General features: G+C 39.5%; 1 protein-coding gene across 1 annotated transcript; it reads left to right on the forward strand.

The window, feature by feature from the left end:
- Positions 1–6125: 6125 nt before the first annotated feature.
- LOC104421256 (AT-hook motif nuclear-localized protein 7-like) lies at positions 6126–8933 on the forward strand. Its single transcript, XM_010033149.3, has 5 exons — positions 6126–6669; positions 6779–6846; positions 6941–7072; positions 7696–7860; positions 8396–8933. Exons 1-5 carry the CDS (start codon positions 6345–6347, stop codon positions 8744–8746), a joined length of 1041 nt encoding a protein of 346 aa, XP_010031451.2. The 5' UTR covers positions 6126–6344; the 3' UTR covers positions 8747–8933.
- The last annotated feature ends 12151 nt before the right edge of the window (positions 8934–21084 follow it).

Genomic DNA, 21084 nt, shown 5'->3' on the forward strand with positions numbered 1-21084 from the left:
ATGTCAAAGATGTCAAAAACAAAATCGTGTTTATATATTTTCTTCTAACAGTAGCACTCCGGTAGCAAAAAAGCTGGATAGGAAATGGAACCCAACCCGGCTTAAAGCCTAGATCAAATTCGCAGGCCTCAACGGGTCTTCAAGAAAACCTCCCTTGCCCTTGCGTTCTGCCATTGGCATGGGCGGAATGCCGGCCCAACAACTAGTTTCCTAGGAACCATCGATACTCTTTGAGAGCCTTCATATCGTGTCGAACACTCCAATACGTGTTTGACGCTTGATCAACAGTTATCGAAAAATCCAACATTTAGTCAACTTTTCTAATATTCTCTGACACGTGAGTTTGGAATTTCGACACGCGAGTTCGGAATTTTAACATGAACGGAGTCAATTTTAAAAAATTTCAATAAATGAGGGATTAAAATGTAAATTTATAAAAAGAATTAAAATATATAAAATAATAATTAAATAAAGAAGAAAAATCTAGTCTTTTCTTCTCTTCTCTTCTAATTCTCACTTCCTGTGACATATAATTCAATACGAAGGTTTTTTCCTCTTCTCTTTCGATACACTCTAACAAGCAAGTAGAATGTGGATTGCTTTTTTTTTTTCCTCCAAGTTTTATGGATTATTGGAATGGAGTTGAATTTGTCAAATTAAAAAAATCGGTGATATTAATAAATGATGGACTAATGTTTTTAGTGTAAATTCATTATAGGTTCTTTTACTGTTATTTAATTAATTTTTAATTTAAATAAAATTAATTTGATTAAAATAATCATAAAAATGATAATTTACTATAATATATATTTAACATAAAAGTGTCCTGATGTAGTGGAATTCTCTATTTTTTGATAAATAATGTATCGACGTGTTGTGTTGCATTGTGTGTTGTGTATCGGTGCTACTTAGCTAGTTTCCATCAAGCGAATCCTTCGCCACCATGGCGTTGGGGGACGAATAAGCCTCCTCTGTCCATTGGTGGCAGCTATCATGCACCACCTGCTTCAACGCTCTTTGGTTCTACTACTCTTTCTCTCTCTCTCTCTCTCACTCACACACACACACACACACACACTCACAGAGGATCTACTTCATCTTTGACCTCATGTGCCTCGGATTTGGCCTACAATTCTGCCATTCCTTTTCTATCTTCTTTTTATATTGTGATTTGATAATTCTTGGCAATTCTGTTGCGGCAGCTTCGATCTGACAAATGTAGCAATACTATTGGTTGGGGGTTCTCAACAACTGCTCCAAGAAATGAAGTCTTTTGGTGGTCCTGGCTTCTCTTTTTATGTTGAGAGTAGTACAATTGATTAATGGGCTTGGAACTATGTAAGGGATGAAGCATTTACTCTTCAAAGTTAATGCTAGCCATAAAAGAGAATGAAATACCACAAATTGTGACTTGGAATCACTTCAAAAAGCGATGCTATGATTTTGCTCTTGAAATTGACAAATACAAAAATCACCCTAGTCTAGAAATAGATATAATTATTGGGGTTGTCCTACATTGGTTGTGGAAGGAGCTAGTGGTCAATTTATACGTGTGAAGGAAAACCTCACATTTTGAGCTAACTTTGGGGATGAGAGAGATCTTACACCACCCAACACTGATATTAGAGCCTAAGTCGCCAACAAATCTGGACTCAAAAAAGTCACACAAGAGAGTTACGAATTATTGTACCTCCGATTGAGGTTCGATGTGTGAGGGGGAGATTGTTGAGGTTGTCTCACATCGGTTATGGGGGGAGGTTGTGTGAGGGGAAGATTGTTGAGGTTATCCCACAACAGTTGTGAAAGGGGTTTGTTGGATAATATATCCAAATGAATTCCTTTTTGATTAAAAGCAAAGGGAATTCCTACGACCCCAACAAACAAAGTAAATAGCACTAATATAACCATAGAAAATAACATGGTATTGTCCGATTCATGAGGATAAGAGAAAGTATTTTTAGTGACAAAATTAGTAATAGTAATAAAAGGGCGTATCCTGTTTTTTCCATTACCATCAATTTGATATGTCTTATTCGAAAAAAAAGAAGTCCTTTCATTATTATTCATTGTTAATAAACTTAATAAACGAAATCGGAGCCCAAGTTGCCAACAAGTCTAGACCTAAAAAAGTCACATGGGAGAGTTATGGGTTGTTGGGCTTCCGACCGAGGTCCAATGTGTGAGGGGGAGATTGTTCATGTTTTCTCATATCGATTGTGGAAATGGTTGGTGGTCAGTTTATGAGTATGAGAGAGAGAGAGAGGCTCATAACCACCTAACTCTAATTGTCTCAAAGAGTCAAAGAAATACTTGCATAATGATCTCAAGAACTTAACAAAGTAAAGATGATTGGATTGGATTTAAGTTAAAATAGAGGTAGGAGAAAAGACGGAGCATTAGTGCGGAAGGGTGACAATTCATGTCACGTCAATTAGGTCATTGAGGGTGGATTGCATATTCTTAGATGGGAACTTAACAAAGTAAAGATGATTGGATTGAATTCAAGTTAAAATAGAGGGAGGTGAAAAGAGTGAGCATCCATGCGGAATGGTGATAGTTCATGTCACATCAGTCGAGCTCATTTTGGGCGGACTTCATATTCTTTATATGATTTTTGTATCATTATGGCTTTGAGATTTGATCGATGGTTCCTCCTTGACATGCGATGGTGAACGCTGGTATTCTTCTGCAATTGCTTTTTTCATTGCCATGTTCACTAATGCGCTTGGGTCCTCATCCTTTAAAGAAATTAAGCAGTATGTCTTGTGGATCATCTTTCTATCCTTTCTTATGTTTAAATCCTCCTCTATTTAACATTCCACCGATAGTTTTGTTATAGCTAGATAAGGAATTTTGAAGAAATCCTCCGTCTTTCTTTTCTTTCTCCCCTGGAAGAGCTGGAAGCTGGTTGGTTTTGTGAAAGCGGTTGGATATATAACTCTAGGTTTGACGAGAAGTACTTGTATAATCCCCCTGCTTTGATAATGACTTAAAAAGATTTTAGAACAAGAATGATGCTCGAGAGGCTTGCTTCCTTTCCATTCCATCATGTTCTGTTGTACGCCCTTTTGAGCTAGCTTCTTTCTCCCGTTTAAATTGGCGAATTCCTCGTTTTCTTGGTGTTTTGGTGGAGCTTTATCTCTGGATGACAGTAAATCTTCAATCGAGGAGCATGACCATAGGATTTCCAAATTCCGGGTGTCTGCTCTTCTACTGTTAAAAAAATTGAATCGAAGTGCATAAATTTTCTTTCTTCTCTGTCACCTGTTCTACTAAAAGGATGGCCATTGAACCTTTAGTTACCTTTGAAAATTCAGATATCATGTGTCAGTTGGTGGACTCAATTTTGACAGTGTGAAGTATATCTCTGCATGCACTACTGATACCCAGAGTTCTGCTAGTGTAAGGGAGTAGAAATGCACTTCTTTTTTCAAGCCTTTTCCCTTTTTGGAGGATCAAAGTTTGACAAATCCTCATTCCAAAAGAGAATGTTGTACGTTCATTTGTCGTGTGGACTGTAAGAGGGGGAGAACCAAGCCTCTGTGAACAGGAAGTTCATGCTATTTATAGAGATCTTTTATCTGTTGTAATGCTCCCTTTGCCAAGATATGGAACTTGTCGCCCTCGTGCATTAAAATTTCTCCTGCATATCGCAGCACAAATTCCATTTGGCAAGTCGGGGAAAACTTCCACTTAGTTGATATCGTTGTTTCCCTACTCCTATTATGCAACTAGCTAAAAATTGTTCTGCTGAATGATATTGTCACACGTTTTCCTCGTCGTTGTGGGTTATGGTGGAAGTTCAATTTGAGACAATTGGCTTGGTCTTTACGCTGTTGAAACTAATCAGAAATTCGCTTATAAGAATTTATCCGTCTCTTTTATGTTGAAACTAATTAAGGATCGGAATATTTCACAGGAAATCCTAGAAATCCTCAAGAAAGCCAAGTATCATATTTGGACTTTCCGGACGCCGGAGAAAGCTTCGTCTCACTGGAAAGACTTGTTTGCACATCTGGATGAGGCGGAATGAAAGAAGCCTGGTTCTGTTTAATGTCACGTTCATCTTCTCAACCCATTTTCATTCAAATGCTGTTGGTGCATTGGGAATTTTCATTTTGCGAAATTGAATTGATTCATAATGTCGAGGGAGAAAGAGATGCCGACATTGAAGAGCCAAATCATAGATAGACAACTATGAGTATGGCCGGGACTACGAAATTATCTTGGCAACTTGGGCTTTCAACATATCACTGACCAACTATGGACTAGTGTCTGTGGGTGATCGATCAGCTTTTTTGGTGGCTAGACAAGTTCATGGATCTTTTCATTGCAAATGCATGCAAAGAGGCTAATAGGATATGATAGGATGGAATAATATTGACCGGCTATTAGATTATTTTCTAAAAATAGTTAGGAATATATATCGATTTAGGTCCATTCGGTCATTGAAATTTTTACTCGACAGATTAAACACATCCTAATAGCCATTGGAATCAACTATGGGCTTGGCAGCTTGGCCAGCTGAGCCAAGCCAAACAAGCTGAACTTATATGTTGCATTCGGTCGTTTGGATGTTTTTATCAACTAGGATAAGGTCGGATAGGATAAAGATCACCTATGATAATGATGGGATTTATAATACCTTATACAGTATTTGGTCGGCGCTCGGATATAATATAAATATAGACTCGCCCGAATCAAATCTTATTCTTTTCCTCCTCCTTCGTCCATCTCGAGTGACCTTTAGGGTTAGCCGCCACTTCTAGTTTTGACAAACGCGAGCTTGTGGTCATGACCTCTACCTTTGGCCACAATCGATGTCGAGCGTGAACCCCACCCTCAGATGACCCCAGCTCTATGGTTTCCTGAGGCCAACAAACTTGGATATAAGGTTGCAAGCCTCAAAGTCGAGGTCTAGAGCGTTGGATCCATCATCCAACGGATTAGATGGTTCTAGATATATAAGAGAGAGAGAGAGAGAGAGAGAGAGCGTAAGACAAAGGGGGATGATGGCTAGGAGCCTTTGACGTCGAACGACGGCGGAGCTCGCGGGCTGGTTTAATCGCAGGACATGATCAAAATGCTATGGATGGATGTTCTTGCTTGATGTGCTCTCGCACCTTTTCTCCTCTGTCAATCCATCTTTTTGCAATTGCACTTAGCTTAAGGAAACGCAGCCTTCTCCTCCTTCTACATTGGTAACTCTCTGTCCTTTTACTTTTCTTTTCATTTTTTAAAATGCTTATTTTGTTTGGCTATATCACCATTGTGGTGGGATTTATTTGTTCTAATTATATATGGGTTATATGCGGAGAAATATGAAAGTCAAGTCGCTTCAGAATGCTAGTTCTCTTACTCGGAGTATATTCAAGTTATATGCGGAATTTCTTTATCTGACTTGGTCTGCTTAGCTTAGGCTGATCACTTTTGCTAATACAAATTTCATATATGGATTGATTAGGTACATATGGTGGTAAAGACGGAAGATCTTACATTCGTCTACAAGTTTCTTTGTCATCGACTCTATTCCTCATTCATCTAATAATTTGATCATTTATTTATCTCTTGTTTTTAGCAAGGGACAACAATGGAAACTTATGATTTTTCCGAAAATTGTCAACTATTTTGAATTACTTTCCTCTCCTTTTATTTTTTCAGAGATAATATACTAAAAATGGTCACTTTCCACAACAAAACTCATGCTTTTTCAGCATTCGACTTATCGAATATGGTAACAAATCTATCACAATTTATGAGGAAATCCAATCCTTTTGCCAAAATGCAGGGCTATTTGGAAAGTGACCGTATACAGCAATATATACCGAAGAAAAAGAGGGGGAGGAAAGTAATTAAAGATTAGTTGGCAATTTCCAGGGCCATTTTGGGGATTCCGGATTACCTGTGGGCGTTTAAATAAATCAAACCCCAATATCCATTGCCGTCAGCCGTCAGCCGTCAGCGGGAAGCAGGTGAATTTTCTTTTCCTTTTCTTTTTCATTTTTCATTTTTCATTTTTCCTTTTTCTTTTCCTCCTTTTTTTCCACCTTTTTCTTTCGTTCCTGGCGCGTTTTGCAAAGCTCGCTGTTCACTCAAACGTGCCTCCGTTTCGCGATCCTCTCGACTCGAGAGTGGAGCGTCGGCAAAGGCGGCGGCGGCGTCGTCGTCATAGCCGTCGGCGGCGAGCGGACTCATCCGCACACGCTCACGGACTGTTTAAATGCTCGCGCGCGAGCGCCTTTCCTCTTTCTTTCGCCGAGCTCCGTTGACGAACGCTCGAGAATGTCTCGCGCTGCTTCTGCTTCTGCTTCCAGGGCTCGCTGCGGTGCGAAGGATCCGCGTCCATGGAAAACGGAGGCGTCGCCAAGTTGCTGGGTTCGCAGGTCACGCCACAGGGGAGCGCGGGGCTCGGCGTAGCGGCAGGAGGAGATCATGGCGGTGCCGAAGGAGGGAAGCCGAGGTCCCAAGCGGGTGCAGGGAGGTTGGGTGCCGGCGTCGCTGGAGCTGTGGTCAGGAAGAGAAGAGGGAGGCCGAGGAAGTACGGACTCGGCCGAGGAGCCCTGCAGTCCGCATCCTCGTCTCCTGGCCTTGCGCGGCGGGGCTTGGCGAGCCGTGGCAGAGGGAGGCCCCGAGGTCCCTCCGGTGGAATTCTGCATGTCCCTCCCGTGGGTGAGTGGTCGCTCTTCGTTTCACGCAATTTGTGTATGCAAATCTGCTTTAACGTAACAGTTTGGGCATGCTTCCTTATACTCCTGATATTTCGACCTGTTCTGTGAAGTTGGAGGTCCAGCGTGGGAATTTGCAGGAAATTTTGACGTTCAGATAGTGACCATACACAGAGTGGAGGTGAGATATGGATGTTTCCTAGACTGTGTTTCTTTCCCGGTACACAATGTAATGTGATGGGATTCCATTCTAAAAAAACTGGCGTTGTCTTTAGGAAATCCTTGCCAAGTTATCAGCTTTCATCGAACCAGGCACTCATTCACTCTCCGTATTTTCGGCAACTGGTTCTATCTCCAGTGTCGTCGTGCGCCAACCTGGGCCTCTGGGCGGTCTTTTGACTTACGAGGTATTATGTCATTCCTCATGCTGGATCATGTACTGAAATCACGAACATCTACATTCCGTATCTTAGTGGTTAAAAGGGTGCATCCGCAACGTGATATGAATCTATCGTCTGAGTCCTGTGTAGTTATATAGTACAATGACGAAGCCAGAGCTTTCATCCTAAATGGACATACGTAGTACAGAAGGATAGCATGAACTTCCTGCTGAGGGCTATTTGCGTTCTCGGGGAAATGGCCGATCCTCGTTGCAGTTTTCCTACTATGAAACAACAGTTTATTTATCTCTTAGACAACTTCCGGCACCCTTTATAGCAGTTAATCATAGCATTGCCTTGCAACTGGTTGCTACCTTTGGACTTTCTTTGAACAAGATTCTCCAATTTCAACCGCTTTTTTAGTTTTCTAGATTGGAATCGCAAGTTCTGAACGTGCTCTTATCGATGAGAGGAACAGATGAGATGAGGGAAAATCTTCGTATCGGTTTAAGTCTTTTATTTTTCACGCTTAATGGCCAACCATTACCAACCAAATCCTACTATCGTACGGATGAGATCCTTTAAATAATTGAAAGAGCTACTGACTGCAAGTTTTAGTTTGGCTTTTTTATGTTCTCCTCGCTGTGCAGGGGTGTTTCGAAATTCTGGCCCTGAATGGCTCATTTACAATTTGGGAAGGTAGAATTTGTATGCGCCCTGAAGTTAGCTTGGTCAGTATCATGCTTGCAAGGCCTGATGGTCAGGTTTTTGGCGGTAGAGTTGCGGGTCCATTGACAGCTGCTGGCCCTACTCAAGTAATGCTTTTATAATTGTCATGTAAAGTGAAATTGCCAAACTTTTCTCGTACATTGGTTACACCCTTTACATCTGGTCCTAAATTGTTTCTTTCTCGAAGTTGCTCGTTATAGAAAGAGCTAGATCACCACACTAGAGTGGATGTAGACTCTCTGTTGCTCTATATCGACCAATGAGTTAGATTTACTCTTGGGGTCCATTTGTTTAATGAAAAACTGTTTCCGTGAAATTATTAACCGACTTTCCAGCGTTTGGATAATAAAAAGCGAATTGGTCTGCTGAAAACATTTTTCATGAACTGGAAACAACAAGCTTAGATTGGTGGAAAGTATTATCCTTTATCATAAAATTTTCTGTGAAACAAACGAAGCTTTAGTATAAGTTTGTTGATATGATCATAACATACCGGTACAATGGGGTTCATTTAGTGCTTACATATTGTTCAAATGTTTTTTTTTGCGATAAGAAAATTAAATTTTCCATTTCACCGATATTCCATATGAATCTGACACTTTGGTTTGTTTATTTCATTAGATTGTAGTGGCCACTTTTAAGGATGTCGTGCGCAATACACCTATAAGAGTGGAGTACACCAATCCTTATGCAAGTGCAGTTAACGGTGTCTCTGCAAATCCAATTCATGAAGTGAACCAACCTGAGCAAATTGCAAGAATGGCAGAAGTTGACGACAATTCCGGCACTCTCACCTCTGTGCTGCCAGAGCCAACTGACCAGGAAGCAAAGACTACTATCACTCTCGGAAACAATGATGTGAACCCTGCTTCTCTGCGCATTGATGAGCATTATCCCTTGGAACTGGTGGAGCCAGTGTTGGATCGGAACATGTCTACAGACACCAAAGCTAATGTCCCTGAGCTGCAATAAGGAAGTTTGGTTCATTTGCCGCGATGGCAAGTTGAGACTGGTGGTTTATTCTTTCCCACATGGTGGGTTACTGCAAATTGTTATTGTCATTTAAAGTTTCTCTCATTCTTGTTATATATTTCATACTTTCCTTATTGTCTATCAAACATTGCTGTTATGAATTGTGTTAACCTTCAATTTGACTATGAGTTGCAAAACAATAGCATGTATTCTGCTTTTCACTTATTACATGATTTTATCTTGCCTATGCCCATATGGCAGTTTCTTTTATCTGCTTGTGGTCCAATCTGATGGATTTGAATTAGCCTCAGCAAAATTATTGATCCAGGAACTTTCTGCAATCACTGGGTTAATTTGTGATGTCGCTATTTTAGACTTGAAGGCCACTGAAAGCCAGTGTCTTCAATCTTGACAATAAACTTCGGATGGCAATTCCTTTTTATCTGCTATGGAGAACATGACCTCCTGTGATTCTCTGGACGAGAATAATTTAAATGTCTAGTAATGTCATAGCATTTTGCTTAAAAAAGAGAAAACATTTGTGGGGTATGTGAACAGAAGTTTTTCATACTTTAACTTTAAATTGAATCCGTTGTTGTCTATGTTTCTTCTTATAGAATGAATTCGCCTTTTGCATCATCGGTCATACTCTTCTACTGGGGGAAGTTATTAGCCTAGAATGGAGTGAGCTTATTGCTTTACATCACTTCATACTCGAGAGGTACTTGATGTTGTTTTGATTCGGTTCCGGGACTCATGGGTTTCAGCAGACAGATGGTTTATATGCCAATTATCCATGTACACTGTATGCTCATCACAGTAATGCAATAGTACTTGTTCTATGTGATCCTGCTCGTCTTCCTTTCTGTGCATAATAATTTCCATGACCTACAGCAATTAATGTGATGCTGAAACAAGTTGAAATGGATGTAAGCTCTATATCCATGGAAGTGAGACTAAATTAGGCGATGCATGCCGTGCCTGTGATTGCATTGTACTTCTGTGTCTAGCAGAGGAATTGGAACTTTAATAATGTTCTCTTAAGTGTAGCCCCAAACTGCTGGTAGTAATTCCAGGTTGATATCAGAGAGTCCAATCACAGTTTTTGCTGCGTGGCCTTTGGTGTTCACCCTTGAGTCGTGAGAATGTTTACCACTACAATTATTTCAGACAATCACACCATCATGAAGCAGAGCATAAGTGTCTAAGCAAATTTAGATGTGCCTTCTGGATTAACCCTTGTCAGAATTGCTTCTTCTGGGATGAATATGAGGTACACCTGGTAATCGTTAGATCCATTCACTATGTCAAATGTTGTTGAAGTGAAATTTACATGAGTAAAAAGTGCCTGCACGCACGAGAAAATATCAATTGTGCAGCGAAAAGGGGTTTCTGTGCTCGTTGTGAGGGGTGGTGAAGACAGAGTTTCCTTATAAACAAGTGAACTCTTGGGTGCCGGACCTCTCTGGATTCGGCACGAGGAAGGATGAACAAGCTTTTTTAGTTTAAAACACATCCCTGGAATCATATCAAAAGCTTCTCTCTTGCGGTACTAATTCCAAGTCACTCTTTGAACCTACGCAAGCCACTTCAATGGCGTTCTAAAGCAATCTCCAGACTTCCTGTATTGCCACCTATCTTTTAATGTCGGCAACAGTCCACTTTATCGGTCTTCTTTATATTCAACTCAGTCCTCTTTATTTAGCACCGGCTCTGACTTGACCATCACAAATTGCTTGTCGCAAATAAGTCCAGATTTCCTCGCACAATGCCGCGTCTACACGAAGATTACAGAATCTGCAAATGACGCTTTCATGCTTTGCAAATCGATGTCGGATGATTTATATGAAAAAAGAAAACGTGAATGTTGGTGGAAGAAAGAGACATTTTCACAAAGCGACAGGCTAAATAAGCCTTTACTCTGTAAGACATGAGACATTTTCATCAGTGGAGCGTATTGTCTGCATAATGTTTGATGGAAAAAGGAGCGAAGATTTCAAGCATCTGCTTTACGTACAAAAGAAGGATTTAAGCCCCCATTAAAGCCATATTTGCCGAAACAAGTCAAGCCATTGCGACCATATTGCTAGAAACATGCATAATTTAGAGGGCCAAAATAGATTATACAACCTTAAAAGACTCAAAGGAGGATCTACATGGCCCATATAATCATGGTTTTTGTAAGGTTTATGGGCGGGGTTTCTGGCGAGGTGACGTCAGCAGATTATTCAATATATATATATTGATTTTCTTTTGAGAAAGCACTTGGCAAATGGCATGTGGCCACGCCATAAATTAAGGGCTACGACTCTTTGTCGAGTACTGATTTTTCATATTGTTTTTTGAGACAACTTGAGGTGGGATTGTCGGCAGAAGCAGGCTTTTTTTTGGGTAAAGAGGACAAGTATAGGAAGATTGGAAGGAAAAAGAGGCAGAAAAAGTCAGCAATCGGGAGCTTCCTTTTGAGCACCGAGAGGGGTTTTTGCCTGCTCATTCTAATGGCATATCATTACTATAGTAAAGGCATAGGATATCTACATCTGATTTCAAGTTCATCGCCAGTTAAACTAAAATGTTCAGAAGCATACTTGGCTTGTCGTAGGAGCACGTGACATGAGATCGACGATGTTCGTGCTCATCTGCAGTGAATATAGTAGAACGATCGCTCATTACTTTGGATGTTGACATTCTAATCATAATCAATCCAATAATGCAAAGCTGGTCGAGCCTTTAGTGGATTTTATCAAATCTTTTAGCCTTGTTTGTACCCTTGAGTTTGGTGCTTCCGTAGCTTGTGCCACTTTTCGTCACTTGCTTTTCCCTCGAGTTTGGTGGAAGAGAACATCAGCTCAGTATTCTGGTGCGAGTGTCGGTGGACACATTGCCTTGTGCGGCTGACTCTACTACAATTTCAAACATGAATTGCACTCACAGTGTTTGATTGGACCATCTGTTAGACAACAAGGAGATATATTAGTGTCCTTGACATCTCTTGTAGGTCTCAAAGGAGGAAGATACCATCTCTCTCTCTCTCTCTCTCTCTCTCACCCACAAACCCTAAAAGATATTATCAATCTCGAATTCTTGTTTCACAATCTAGGGCTTGAGCTGCATATCTGTCCACACTTTTCCCCCCTTTTATTGAAACAAGAGGGCCTTGTGTAGTACACTCATGGTTCCAGATTATCTCCATCTACCTTGAGCTCAAGAGTTCCAAATGAGGGGTTGTTAGCTTGTTAATTGGGAATCTATGGCATCATCATCTTTCTTTCTTTTTCTCTTTTTAAAGTGACGTAAGTTATTCTCTTATTTTATCAAATCATATGATTATAGATGTGACACTTGAACAGCACCTTGCGATTGACTCTAAGAGATATTTGTGGTCACAATACTACACAAGATATATAATGTGACCACGACCATATACCAAAATTTATAGCAATATTGACAAATCCGCGCCTAATTTTGAATTATATGCCTAATTGACTTGTCAGCATTCAAGGTCCTTTTGTCTCGGCAGCTTGAAATTGGATTGGCTACGTATTTGATTTCGCAGGCGTGAGGATTTTCGGTGACCCACTTAGAAGGTTGAACAAGAGAAAATTCAGTGGAAAAAAAAAGGAGGAAAATAAGATGCGAGACATGCATGATAGTACCGAGATTTAGTATCTTTTATATATGAATATTTAAGGAACATAATCTAGAACCTGACCGACCATGTGCGCACGCTGCTATCGAACATTTTCCCTAGTTATATATTTGATAGCATATTTTCTTTGATTAGTTGTGGAAAAAGCATGAATTTGCCTCCATGATTTGGAAAGGGATTGGAAGCTTTCCGCTTTCAAGTTATTTGTCTGCTTTATATTGAAAAAACTAATGGCCAAGTCTTGGCTAGAAGGTATTTTTCACATTAGCTATGTATCACAATCACGGGTCATAACACATGAAGAATGGAGGTCAATCAAGGGGGTTGAGAATGCTGGAGAAGCTCCGTCAGGGGGTAGCATGACGCCGGTGAGATTTGGCAATCCCGATTAGATTTCGGCTGGGCTTGCGCTTCTCTAGAACCTATGGGATCTAGCTCGGGTCAACATCCTTAGAGGTTGTGGCAACTTGCTTGTGAGATGTCATTTGGCCGCAAGACCCTTACCAAGCAAGTGATGCTGATGAGCAATAGACCTGGTTTTATTTGATTGGATTAGTAGTACTGATCTAGACCTCACCTGGGGTTGAGCGACCCTAGCGTTGCATATGTCGACATTGACGTGACGGGGTTGTGCAGCTCATCCCCTAGCTTCAACAGCAGTTTTCCGGCATGCCCTTTCTTATATAATTCTTTTTTAATTTTCCCTCATTTCTGAGGTTGCTTTTATGATTTTATCACAATGTGATTATCAAACACTACTTGCTTCCAACGAAAACTCTTTTTAAATGCAAAATGCTAAAGCTAAAGCATTGCCAAACTCATCCTTTAAAAACAACATTCAATGGACTTTTTCTTTTCTTTTTTATATATCGAGAAAGTCCACTTAGGTAAATAATTCACAAAACCCATTGACAAACATCCAATATATGTACCCATCTATGGGCAGCCACGCTGGTATTCGTTCTCCACATTTTGATGCAGTCGAGAGTTGAATTCCCAAGATACTAGCGATTTAAGTGGGAGGTCCTAGTGGTAGGTTGCTGGGCCAACTTCTCTCGAGATATAGTCGCCGTTAAGCTTCCATTGCGGAGACCTGTGAGACCCCGAATCGACGTAAGCCGACAAGAGTATATTTTGGCGGATCCTCAGTCACCAAAAAAATAATAAAATAAAATAAAGTAAAATAAACGTCGAATATATGTCTTAGGCTGATTCAAATAGGCAAGTTAGGTCGTGCTCTTTGAACTATCTATCCCCAGAGTGCAACTGTTTCATAGAAAGAAAGAAAAAATTAGTGAACTGGACTGGCGATTACGTAATGCTAATAAACTTAAGCGAAAAAAAGAAGACTTAAATGATAATCTTTTTTTAACTTCTTATATTTAAAAAAGATAGAGGTCTGAGGATCTCCTCGCAGGACACACCACTCATTCAATAAACGTCAAAATCTAGAGAGAAGAGAAGGAATATGCCGATCCTACTTGGGCACAGTTTGGCACAATTGCAGATGTACAGCTGGAAAAAGAATAAGTTCGACTACCTCCACGTAGGACTACCGACACTTGGGTTAGGGTTTTATCATCCTAATTATTAATGGGAACGATCACTTAGGCATTCAACTGCCGTACAATAAATAAATATAGGTTGGTTTTGGCCCAAAATTGTTTATATGAATTGGTGTTAGATCAAGGGTAAACATCAGATTTGCATTATTTTCGTTTCTTAGTTAGTCCCTCAAATTTCTTGTCTCCATGCGTTAGTCAACAACACACACCTGTTAAATTTACTTTTGCTCTTTGATTTGATCTGACTCGAAATGAAAAAAAGACATCCAATAGATTTACATGAATAAACAAGGAAAAAACCCAAAATCATGTGCTGATTATTTTAGAGATATGAAGTGGAAAAGAGTTTTTCTTCATTTTCTCCATGATATTTATGGCGACTAAAGGCATTTGAGAAAGGACAGAAATCGTGAGGGAATCCAAAGCATAATCAACCGAACAAGCATATGCAGTTGGGAGAGGACTGTCGGCCGGAAGAGAGAGAAAGAGAGAGAGAGAGAGAGAGAGAAAGAGAGAGTTGTCATATGAAGGGACATGATCAGCTTGTTGGGAAAAGAAGCTCCACCGTTGATTTTTCTTTTCTTTACTTTGCGCATTGCTAGGGTAGTGTACACAAGCAACGCACTGCATTATCTTAATTCCCGTGTTCTTGAAACTCACATGACCAAGATTGGTTTTTCTTTGGCTGGAAAAGTCTTTGCCAACTTGCCTTTTTCTAACTTAGGAGGAAGAAAAATTAAACATTACCCTTATTTAAGTGAAAAAGCATTACTACCTATTCACTCTGCATTATCTTGTATACGTGTTATCTAACCAAAAGAAAAAACCAAAGAGGTAAAGCGGACAACATAAGGTAGGGTATGGCGGGAAATATCAGCACCACAATCAAGAAGTGGTAGGTCGTGGTGTCCAAAAAGCTTTCTTCTTTTTCCTCTCTCGTTCGTTATCTTTTTCTCTATAATTCAGTATTATGTCTATGCTTTTGTGCACATTCTTCTCGTGAATGGCTTCGACTTCCCATTGGACGAGGGCACTTTGGACCCTTCTGCTGAATCTTGATGGCCACTCTGTAATTTTAGATTAATCCTTGCTGAATCAGGTCAATCATTGGAAAGATGTTCTCCTCATTCTTGTGACTGAGAATTCACTCTAAAGTTAAGTACGAGAGCAGTGCTTGCTGCGTGATGTTGGCGCTACATCTGCTAGAGAATAAATAATGCAGTATTAAACTAGTTTTATAGGTTCTTTGATGCTTAAGCAAACTAAGTTCCTGCTTTCATCATACATAGTCCTGCAACTTATAGACAACGGGAATTAAGAACAATGATTAGTTTAATAGCATCGTAACGCATTGCTCTTTGGCCTTTCATGTCCGGGATTAATTATATTTTCAAGTGAAGATTAAAAACAATCAGAGACAGTTGTTTTCTGAGAACGTTCTGTCAAGAACATGGGGGTAACATGCAGCTCTCTGAAGGAAGATGCTGTGCTGTTCTTTTCTTACACGGAGTTTCTAGCGATGGATGTTTGTATCTTTTTTTTTTTTTTAAAAGGGTCATCGCGGTATTAGATCTTCAGTCATTTCCTATTGAATCTTGCGGCGCATGTACAGTGATTTGGGTCTCTCTTTTAGAATCTTCCCCAAGTATGCTTGCTTGTAAAATTTTCCTGCTTTAGCAACACGTTAATTTTTACTACCTAAAGATTGCCATTGAACAAGATCTCATACCAAAAGGACAAGTCCTATCCCGCATGAGTCGATGCCTTTCTTGTGCATAAAGTCTTGTCGCTTTGCAACTTATATAGAGTTTCTCTCTATCTATCTTTTGTTCGCACTATATATCCAACTTTACGAAGCGTTTCGCAATTCTACCTTATACTCCATTTGAACAACTTATTACTCTACATTTCTCAGTGGTCGATAGAATGTTCATCTGCAATAATCCAACATCAAAAGCACATTATAAAGAATTCAGCAATGCCAAGCTAAAAAGCACCTGTAGTTATCGCCAGAGGCGGGAACTAGCTAGGGTTGTTACTGGCTTTGATTTTGGTGGGCGTCGGTCTCCTTTAAAACCATCAACGAAGGCAAGAGAAGGAGAAAACTGTGGAAAAGTCACTTTGACGCAGGGCTCTATGCCGAGACCATATCGCTTCCGAATTCCCACTTTCGTGAATCACGACATGGTCATAGTACAAAGATAATTAAAGAGAACGTACACATCGCACCGTAATCTAATCCAGAAATCAGTGGACGTTGCCTTCACTCCCTAAACCCCACGTTTCGTCCCCTGACCTTTACGATACCCCGTAAATCACGCAGAGATTGATTTCTGAAGACATGGGTTGATTGGGATAATTATTCGATCGATTTATCAATTCAATTATTAACATTTTAATTTTTCTAATATAATTCTAGACCTTCATGAGCCGTTTTCTATGTGACACGCCAACAAGAACGACTTGCGGATCAGCAACTTGAGGTGCTTGGAGTACCTCGAGTGTCGATTTGGCCATGGATTTGCAGATCTTATTTAGACTCACGCAGGTCGTGATTGGTCCTTCTCGATCCATCATTAAATCAAACGGGACCGATGGACTATTGTGCTTTCGAGAGTAAAGAAGTCAGGAACATGACGCTGGGGGTTTGCTTAAATTGGGATATAAATTGAAGCTAAAACCTAAAAAATACTATAGTTGGTCCGTATATTATAATTCGGTTGGGATATTATACGAATTTGTTTTCAGAGCATTAAATGAACTTTGACATTACTTCTAGGCCAAAAACAATGAAGATCTTGAAGTTTGTGCACCTGATATATTTATTTATATGTTTCATAAATTACAAAAATTGAAACAAAGAATCGAGTTTAGAAAATTGGGGGACTTTGCATATGCCCTCCCTACTTGTCAAGTCCCGATCTGATTGACCGGACTTATTAAACATGGTGTAGCTAGTATAGTACCCTATCATTGAAGGTCATATTATATGCACATAAATTATTTGGGTGGACAAAAGGATTGAAGCCCGGGCGGCGAGGAAAAAGTGAAATGCCAACTGCTATTTAGACGGCCTTAACAAAGACTCTCCCCCATTTTGGTATCTCAGTCAACTCTTAGATCTCAACAAATAAAAAACATCTCCATTTTATTCCTTACATGGAATATGGTTTTAATTTTCTTGATCAGTAATATCTGAATTTTGATTTGCATCATGGGTTTAGTAGTATAGGAGATTTACATTATAAAGTATCGAATTGCACATTTGGTTTTTTTTTTAATAAATAAAACGGGACATTCCAATATTCAGCTTCAATTATCTTTATAAATACACGCAAACCATCCTGTCACATGCATTTGATACTTGAGTCAATTGTGCTGGCTTCTGAAGCCAAATTGTAGAACTCGTCTATCCAAATGTTCTCATATCAAGTCGAGTATATTTTTGTACCGATCCAATTTATGCGGTGCTCTTTTTATTGTGGGCGCTATAAATGGTGAATTGCCGACCCAAGACACGAGTGTTTAGTGTCTAACTTCGAACGAGAAAGGTTCGACCCAAGAGGACGAGGCATCAGACTACTTCACCTTTGTCATTGGGTTCTAAAGCTAAGAAATTGTACCCTGATTAAGACAACAACCATTTCTCAACACGAGGATAATTTCGTAAACTACGTTGGGGGGGTCCAAACTGTCTTTCCTATGGACCACCGTGGCCCTCATCCCTTGCAACTAACATGATAAAGTTCATGTGACAAAACCCGACCAGTAATTACTTTGATCTTTCCACGTTGCATGTGAATGGCGGCATCTAATTTTGTTGACCCCAAAGTATCGACAAAATGGAGTCGTTCGGACGAAAATTAGATTGAGGCTTTGACCTAACTACCGAATCATCAAATACCTCGGGGAGTGGCACTACATGCGGAGCGATTGGATGTAGCTAAAGGGCAAAAGAACATCCCTTTCCGGATCTTTTTGCGTGGATTATACACGGATTTAGTCTACAAACCGATTGAACATTCATCGAATCCTGATTTCTTCGTTCTTTTATTGTTTTTAAAATCGTTTGATATTGAGCAATCGAATGCTTCTCTTTCATTAAGTGGATACTTGATGTTTGTCTAGGTCGTTTTCGGGCGCTATTTCTGCAATTGATAGTGCCTCGATGTTTGCCCTTAATTCCTCCGGGATTGACCATCACGGTTGGTGATTTCAGTTTCTCTTTTGGATGTATGCATATATAAGGGTTGTTGGCTAGACAAGGTTGCCAAGTCATGATAAGTTGAGGATCGAGGTCAAATATGTAACAATTGTATTTTTACCTTAAAAATCACAGGCTATGTTTAGCCACTAGCCACTATTCTGTAGTCTTCTTTATTTAAGAAAATGAAGCTTCCCCAAGAAGTTAAGTCGAACGGGATTTCTACTGCGGAAGTAGGCTTCCAAGGAACCTTCCCTTGGTTGATCTTTTTACATAAAACCTTCGTTCATCTTTGATAAGTTTGACATCAAGATTTGGGTCGGTTGCGGTACTTCCTTAGAATTAAGTTGCCAATTCCAATAAAGTCTTGTTACTCTCTCAAAGAAAATACACATCAGATTTATCAGAGGAAATGATAAAATTAGGGGCCAAACCTACAAAGTCTCCTATGGATTTTGGGAACAAATTGATAAAAAAAACTACTCCTCTCCAAGATTTTGGCTAGTTTCAAAGATTAGTTGGTCGGCTAATTTATCCGATTATCACTCTACAGAAAACATTTCATATGTTATTAGCTTTGTAAGTCAATTTATGCATGCTCCTACCAAAGGTCACCTGAAGCATGTCGACTGTATGTTGAGGTATATGGAGTCATGTCAATGACGTGGCATTCTTATGAAGAAACATGATCATATAGAGGTTGAATGATATACCGATGCCAATTGGGCCGGCGGTCCCATTGATAAGAGGTCCACCACTGTTTTTTGCACTATTGTAGGAGGTAATCCCATTATGTGGAAAAGCAAAAAGCAGAGTGTAGTTACTCGTTTGAGCGCTGAAGCATAATACAGAGCTATAGCTATTTGTGAATTGGTTTGGTTCACTTGCTATTGAGTGACTTGGGTTTTGAAGGATCTTGTGCTCATATGAAACTCTTTCGTGATAACCAAGCAATAACTCACATTTCGTCAAATTCGACCTTCCGTGAAAGAAGAAAACAAATGAAAGTTTGAAGTGAGCATGATTTCATGGTAGAACTTGTAATATGAAACCGAATAGGTTCCCACGGTCCGATTTGAGGTTTCAAAGTATGCAAAAGATAGGTTTTAGGTTTTAAAAATTGGGGAACCTGTTTCAACCGATAGGTTTCGGGTTTAGATTAGTAAAACTTGGAAACTGGAACATGTAACCACAAACTTGGAACTTGAAACATAAAACTTAGAACCTATAATCAGTAACCTAGAACTTGAAATAAGTTTTTATGCTTTTCTTAATCTATATCTCCGTGCAATCTTGTGGTATTGCATGGCGTTCGATAATGATTGTATAATCTAGAACCACTCATCCAAACTTTTATTTTATGATTGAGAATTTTACTTTGTTAATTTTTATATTTTTTGTGTGTCTAAATATAAGTTATGGTCAATGAATTGTAGTAACAAGTGGTGGTCATTAAAGGTGATAATTTGTTACAATAGTTCAATTAATAATACAGATAGAACCTAGGTAGACCCTAGAACTTGTGACTGGGTAGGTTCTAAGTTTCAAAAAATGAGAAATTTATTAAAACGAGCAGGTTCCAAGTTTTAAGTAAAATATGTACGAAACATAGAACCACTCACCCCTAATAGAAGTTGACAGCAAATTGTTTGAGAGGATATTCAAGGCAAAATTATTAAGACTTCTTATGTTTAAAGCGAAGAACAATTTGCTAATGTGTTTGCCAAACCCCTTCCTAAAGAAGTATTTCAATAAATATTGGCCAAGTTTCGCCCCGATTTGGAGGGGGAGCATTGGCGCAATAGGCTTGCCAAATCAAGGATAAAGATTGAAGGTCAAGGTTTAATGTGTAACAGCTGTGTTTACCATAAAAATTATAGGCTATGTTTAGCCACTATGCTGTAGTTTTGTTTGTTCGAGGAGAATGAATCTTCCCAATAAACTAAGTCAAATAGGGATTTCAACTATGGAAATAGGCTTATAAGGAATCTTTCCTTAGTAGACCGAAACAAGTAAAACATTTATTCATCTTCTCTTTTCTTTACCTCTTCCAGCTTTGTATTAACTCAATATAGTGATAAATGGTAAATTCTTGTTTAGCATCTGTGGTGGATTATTCTTCATCTCATAAGCTTTTCAAGAGCTTTAGCCTTCAAACTCTCCCAAGTTAATGCATAGAATCAAGAAAATTACCTCAATGCTTCTATCTTTGCTTGTCCATTGGACACTCGCCGGCTATCCCCATGAAGCCAAGACGGTTGATGTCACAACATGGAGATTTAGTGGTGGAAAAAAAGCTTTGATAATGCTAAAATCAACTAAAATCGGAACTCTAATTAAACAACACAAAACAGATTAGGTTTTTGTAATTTTTAGACGCCCTCTTGATTAATTGCTCTTTCGGCCTTTCCAAACTCAACATTTCTATCAAATGATTAGATTTCAATCCAATCATGACATGATCTATGTATGCTAAATTACAAAATCGTGTTCAAATCACAGAGCTTCATTAAAGCCATTCTTTTTGTAGGTATTAAGTATAATTCCATCTCACTTCATATCAATACGAGCTCTCTTCACCTATCCGTCTACGTCTACTTGTTTAGTTCGGATATTCTAATGTGACCCAAATTATTTCGCTACCCCCCCGAAATCAATTACTGTGCATTCGTCAGCCATCACTTTTTGTGAGACCGATTAATACCCTGTGACAGAAGAGAATCTCCTTTTTCTTCCCAGTCCCGCCGGGGGAAGTTCACCGACAGGTGTCCGTGACCTTTTGTGGTGATTTCACGCACGGCAGTTGAAAAAAAAAAAAAAAGAAGAAGAAAAAACACTGCCGAAAAGTGCAAGAGAGCGCATCCCCCTCCGAGAAAGCCAACCATTTTCGGGTCACAGGGGTCCGGTCAGAGACCGGGTC

Source organism: Eucalyptus grandis, chromosome 10 (genome assembly GCF_016545825.1).
Source record: "Eucalyptus grandis isolate ANBG69807.140 chromosome 10, ASM1654582v1, whole genome shotgun sequence".
NCBI lineage: Eukaryota > Viridiplantae > Streptophyta > Magnoliopsida > Myrtales > Myrtaceae > Eucalyptus > Eucalyptus grandis.

Coding starts and splice junctions, on each gene's coding strand:
- LOC104421256 (XM_010033149.3), top strand. CDS start 6,345: ATGGAAAACGGAGGCGTCGCCAAGTTGCTGGGTTCGCAGGTCACGCCA. Junction 6,670..6,778: donor TCTGCATGTCCCTCCCGTGG/GTGAGTGGTCGC, acceptor TGTTCTGTGAAG/TTGGAGGTCCAGCGTGGGAA. Junction 7,861..8,395: donor CAGCTGCTGGCCCTACTCAA/GTAATGCTTTTA, acceptor TTATTTCATTAG/ATTGTAGTGGCCACTTTTAA.